The following is a 6,021-nucleotide window of genomic DNA, read 5'->3' as shown; positions in this document are numbered from 1 at the left end:
TCCAGGACAATCCCGTGAATGGGACCACAAAATGGGTATGAGAGAGGTTATATAGGTTTTTAGGGTTTTCCCAGGTATTTCTGATTTTGGAAATTGACATTTTTGTATACATTAGAATTAGAATGTTTAGGCAACATAAAGATCATATTACTACCCTTAACATACACAGTGGCCTTCAGAATTTGTAGGATCCTTTGGATAGAATGGAAATTAAAGTAATACTTTATTTCCTGTTGCCAATAAAGCATCAATGCGTCTTCCATAATTATGGGCAGAGTGATGGTTCAGTGGTTAGCACCGGAGCTTTGCAGCGCTGGGGTCATGAGTTTGTGAGAGCAGGATTTATGTTTATCTATCCTGACACCATTTTTGATATTCGTCATGCATTTTCTCCTTTCCGGAATGGAGTTTGAGTCTGTGTGCGTGTGTTGAAATAAGCAGTTTTTGGAACTGTCAACTCAGAAATAATGAAGAAACAAAACTAACAGTAGAACCGTTCCTAGACTCTTCAGAATTAACTTTAGCCAATGAGATGCATGTGTGCTAAGATTAGAGATAAGCTGAGCTATTGGTATTGTTACCTTTTATGAATATTAAATACCTGTAAAACCCTGACCAAGGAACATCTGTAAGGAGTTTCTATGTTCTTCCCTATTTGCATGAGTTTCCTCCCGGTTCTCCGGTTTCTTCCTACATTCCAAAGGCCATTGCAGGCACTTTCAGTGGTGAATACGGTGCAGCATGTACACTCTCTTGGGTTACACAGAACAGTATGTATCAAGCTGTTCTGTTGGATTGGACCAGATAGGCTAGCAGTGCTAATGCTGCAGAATTTAGCAGTCATAATCATTACTTTCCTCATCAGTCTACCCTTTCATGCTATGAGATTATGGAAAATGTCTCAGACCTGAAAGTGTTCAAGCAGATTTTTGATAAGGAATGAAGCTCCCAAACTTCTGTTAATATGCTATTTTGCTTTCATATGTTTTTTCACCAATTATGTAATAAAAACTAAGAACTGAATTTTTTTAAAGTTTTTCGAATTAAAGCACATATTGTACTCTGCTGCTCCAATAACAGAAGATCGGGGCGGAGGAACGCTGCTGCCCTGTCAGGGTGCATGGCATCTCTACCACTGTTTTTATTATAGTCGAGTCCTGCCTGGGCCATTGTTCCTGTGATATACAAGGTAAAATACTTGTCCCAAAGTCCTGTATGCCTGTGTGTCATAGGCAGAAAGATTCATTTTACTTGATAAATCTAGGCTTTTTTCAGCAGTGCAATACAACACTTTTCACAAACACATCTCATTCACAATAATCATCCTGTTATTACTCCACGTTATTAGAATAACTATGTGTGAGTACAGATGCGGCCTCCTATCTATACATATATGGCTGCTTCTAATGGTGTCTGTGATGACGTCACAGCGACAATGTTCCATGGCTGGTGATGTCACAATATGCGGACAGTACTAGATGCCGTGTAACGCCTGATTCCGTTGAGGGTTGTTGAAGGCGTTGGAGAGAGAAGATTTGTGGTAATCTGCGATTTAAAACATGGCGAACAAAAAGCGTTTCAAGCGTATTATCGTTCTGTCTGATTTAGGAGACAGCAGTGATGAGGATTACCATCAGGTGAGCCGTCACTTCTGTACATTATTCTCATATATCACCAATCTATGGTCTAATGGTTTATGTGATCAATACTGCTGATTCTTGGCTTCTTAATAGCTGATAATGAAGAAAATATTCCTTTTTGGGTATTGGGTAAATAATCAGCGACCGTAGAAAATCACAAGAGTTTATATCCATCTTACTAGACCGTCGCTAACAATTTTTACAATTATTGATATAAGAATAACATGTCCCTGCCCCCCGGATCTGTTCACTCATGTGCCCTTGTGAAAACCAGAACTGGCCCCGTCTGTTATTTTCATACCCTTACTGATATTTCTGATGATTTATGTGACATTTAAAGTCTTATATTTCTTCTCTTTTTCTAGTCCCATCCTAAAAAAAAATTGAAACTTCCGGACCATCAAGAGGAAGCAGAATTCAATACTGGGATAAAACCTAGAGACCCAGGTACTGATCCCCGATACAATCTAGTCTCTGCTGATATGTGCCCCAGATATAGTGGGTTTATAAGAGCAGCTTAGCTCGGGATTGTAGGGTTTCCTGCCTCTGTAATTATTTTTTTTAATGTGTTGTGTGTGACTTAAACATGAATGGCCTATTCTTAAGAAAAGCTATCAGTGTTTAATCAATAGGGGCAGATCTTCTAACATTGTAACCTCAGGCTTGACCTTTGGGCAGCCATTTCTGGTACTGCAGCTCACCCATTGGGACTGGGCTGTAACCAATGAAGGCGACCATGATGACTTTTGCAGTTGCACTGCGACCAATTTGTTTGTCCCTTCATTCTTTTGATAAGACCCACACAAATCATTAAAAGTCTATCCTAAGTATAGCCTCCAATCTTCATGTCCTGGAAGATGCCTGTAATTGTCTAATATTGCTGTTACATATAATAACCATCTACTATATTCCTTTTCCTTTTCTTCCTCAGATATAATTCCATCTTTACCATCGTGCAGCAATGACATCTGCAGGTAGGATGAATCACATCTTCTCCAACGCTGAGCTCCGGTCCCATTGGGAGACATTTCTATTGAGTGCCCTTCATCCCAGCGTCATATAAGACTCTGGTGGTTCCTGGGCTCTGGATTATTTTATCTGATTCATTTTTATCTGTAATTTCATCCATAATTTCATTGAGTTTTAATATTAGATTTTTTTCCCAACTGATTCATAATTCTATATTTGTTTTACAGTTCCACCAATGTCATTGTTATATCTGATGATGATGATGATTATTCTAGTGGCGAGGAAGCATCATCTCACAAACGTAAGGAGTAATTAGCTGTGTTTTCTAGACACATCCTAGATTTTTGGTAAGGGACATATTCCATTGATCCAATTTATGTTCTATGTTATTCACAGGACTCAGGACATCTGATAATGAAGCTGCCATTGTCCCTGAACAGTGCGCATCTCCAGTGATCGTTAGTGACAGCGATGATGATGACTGTATAATAATGGAACCAACATCTCCATTCAGTGGTCAGTTTCCAAAACTGTGGATTATTTCACAATCTATACAGATTACATATATTTCACCTAAATATAATCTAACAAGAGACAGATGCGTCTTGACCTGATAGCCAACAAGTGGTCCCAGCCATCACGCTTAGAGTAGTGGCCATGAATATCTGGTGCCTCCTCACTCCCTTTCAATCAAGGACTGCAGATTTTGCTCCTCTCTAAGAATATTATACAGATGCCTAATGTAATAATTACCAAAGATGAAAAGATTTTCACTGCTCTATGTTTCCTTCCAGATACAGAATTATCCGGATACCTGGAGAGTTCCACCTCGGAGGAGCAGTAAGTTCTATAAAGTTATAGGATATACTGTAAACTAATAAGTGGTGCCCCCTTCTGGTGGACATCCTCAGCCATCTGCTCAGTTCACAAAATCCAGCACTATTGCTTCCCTTTATTTGCACCCCCAATCCATGTCAGGGTTTAGCTAATCCCCCTCTCCTCCCTGTGTAACTCTTGACACCCAATGAATCCTTCCACCCGCGCTCATATATCAATGATATTGGGTTCTTACATTGGCATTTTGGGAGATTTATTTCAGTGATGATTCCTCCACCTGCCCGGACTCATAGCTAATTGCTGGCTGCTCCTATTGTATATGTGCCCCTGACCTTCTACCACTGGGGTGACTGGATCCCTAAATGGGAAATCCCTTCTAAATTGTAGGGGAAAGGAATGTTCTGAGATATAATCTAAGGCTTCATGTATGATCTTCCGTTCTTCTAGGCCTATTTGTACCATCGAAGGCTGCTTTATACAGGATATCACATGCCCCACATCTCCATATGTGAAAGATTTCCAAAAGACCAAGCATGAGTTGGCGACGCGGCTGTTCAAGCTGTACAATCGCACCGTGTTTGGGAACGAGGTAAAATATTATTATCCCCCAGGTTGTACATCTATCATCTATATTGTGCTATCTGTATCTCTACATGTAAACTTCTTTGTAATAAATCATCGATAACCTTTACTATTCCTCTGTGTAAAGAGTTATAGAGGTGCGGAGGTAGCAGTCACCCCTGGGCCCTGGTGCCTACGAGAGTCTTTAGAACCAGTAGTCACAAGTTATACCTCCATATCGTAGTGTCCTAGAAGGGACTGCATTTTTTTATTAAATTACTATATAATGTATTTTATTTCTTCATTTCTTATCTTTAGCTTCCTGAAGATAAAATACAATTTAAGTGGAGTAAAAGACTGAGGGCCACATCTGCATTCTGTTATAACATCTGGAAGGATAATGATCAATATTCCACTATTGAACTGTCGGATAAAGTGTGTGACTCTGCAGGTAAGTTTGATATGACAATCATATGGCAACAATGTGATATTTGGATGGAATTAACAGATTGTTAGGACCAGACCGAAATTACTGCAACTTTCATAGCTTTCATAGTTCTTAACTGGATTGGATCATTGAGACACCTTCAAGGACCCTTTTTCCTTAATTGTGGGGAATCTGAAGGTGAACAATGGATAAAACACACATAAATAGTGACTTCCAGGGAAGTAATTAGGAATTACAGGGTTGATGGATCAGAAGAGTCAGCCGGGGTGATGGAGATCCTTCAAGTCCTATAGTTGGTGAAATTTCCAAAGCTCCAGGGCATAAGTCTCTTGAGTCTTCCCTAAAATATGGGCTAGCATATTGGCACTTGTCATGTAAAGTATCTTTATAACTTATACTAATTGTATATTTTCTATCTTTAGAGCGCCTTAGAGACACATTGGCACATGAATTGTGCCATGCCGCCTGCTGGCACATTGACGGCATGCAAAACGATGGCCATGGTCCACTCTGGCTATCCTATACTGAAATGGTCATCTCTGCTCACCCTGAACTACCACCAGTGAGCATGTATCACGCGTATGACATCAATTACACGTATAACTACGTGTGTGCAGGGTGTGGATACAGGTAAGGAGATATTTTATTATATAATTATAAAGAAACTACACTAATTCAACTAATATTATGAGATCAGAAGATCACTGAAGACTGAGATCTAATTTTCCATCAATAATCCATGTCCTCCCTCTAATAACTAATATTTCTGCCCTTTCTTGTCTGATAATCCATGTTTTTTCTGTCTCCATAGAGTTGGGCGCTTCACAAAAATCAGAGAAGAGAAGACATTTTGCCGAAAATGTGGGGGCAGTCTTCTCATTCAAAATACCAGCTAAGATCCTGAGGACTGTCCATCTCCTTGAGATCATAACTCCATCCACATCTCAGGTAGACCTGTAGCCCAGATTCATACTCCATCCAGACCTCAGGTAGACCTGTACTCCAGATATTACACCTGAATCTGGAAAAATCCAACAAAACCTGCAGAACTGTAATCGGGGCCGCACTACCAAGCAGAAGCGATTTATTGCTTCCGTTATCAAATGTAAGTATATATAGTATGTTCTATAAATTGTATAGTAACAATATACACAACATTTATACAATAGTCAGTGTCCAGTACATGACGGAAAACAATGTCTTACATACTCACATTAGAAAGGATGGCAGATTTTTATGGTAAAGTTCTATAGTGACAGTATTCAGTACACAATAATTATACAATCGTCAGATGCCAGTTCATATCAGGCGGATTAAGATTACAGTATTAAAAGAAATAATAAGCGAGTAAAGGAAATATCAATTTTTCCTAACTTTTTCTGTAAAAAGTTGATTGTGTTAACAAATCATTCCTATTATCCACATTCACAGAATATGATCAAGGATGCACCTCTTCATCTAAAATTAAGAATCCTGTCCACGGCCTGCATGTTTTTCCGAAGGCTATGTACATGGTGGACGACGTGACATCTCCAAGCAGAGACTATGCTGACAACTCCTGTGAGT

General features: G+C 39.4%; 1 protein-coding gene across 1 annotated transcript; it reads left to right on the top strand.

The window, feature by feature from the left end:
• The first annotated feature begins 1,512 nt into the window (after positions 1-1,512).
• Positions 1,513-5,401, top strand: LOC143809089 (germ cell nuclear acidic protein-like). Its single transcript, XM_077292249.1, has 10 exons — positions 1,513-1,637; positions 2,006-2,087; positions 2,572-2,614; positions 2,837-2,910; positions 3,006-3,125; positions 3,404-3,449; positions 3,894-4,035; positions 4,326-4,458; positions 4,878-5,085; positions 5,267-5,401. Exons 1-10 carry the CDS (start codon positions 1,560-1,562, stop codon positions 5,349-5,351), a joined length of 1,011 nt encoding a protein of 336 aa, XP_077148364.1. The 5' UTR covers positions 1,513-1,559; the 3' UTR covers positions 5,352-5,401.
• The last annotated feature ends 620 nt before the right edge of the window (positions 5,402-6,021 follow it).

The sequence above is a fragment of the Ranitomeya variabilis genome, chromosome 2 (assembly GCF_051348905.1).
Source record: "Ranitomeya variabilis isolate aRanVar5 chromosome 2, aRanVar5.hap1, whole genome shotgun sequence".
In the NCBI taxonomy this organism is placed as follows: domain Eukaryota; kingdom Metazoa; phylum Chordata; class Amphibia; order Anura; family Dendrobatidae; genus Ranitomeya; species Ranitomeya variabilis.
Note: the sequence above shows the minus strand (reverse complement) of the source record. Positions and strands in the feature narration are given on the sequence as shown.

Bases quoted from the DNA above. Each gene is read 5' to 3' on its own strand.
- LOC143809089 (XM_077292249.1), top strand. From the start codon at position 1,560: ATGGCGAACAAAAAGCGTTTCAAGCGTATTATCGTTCTGTCTGATTTA. The intron at 2,088-2,571 runs GTACTGATCCCC...TTTCTTCCTCAG, and splicing joins GATAAAACCTAGAGACCCAG to ATATAATTCCATCTTTACCA. The intron at 2,615-2,836 runs GTAGGATGAATC...TTTGTTTTACAG, and splicing joins TGCAGCAATGACATCTGCAG to TTCCACCAATGTCATTGTTA.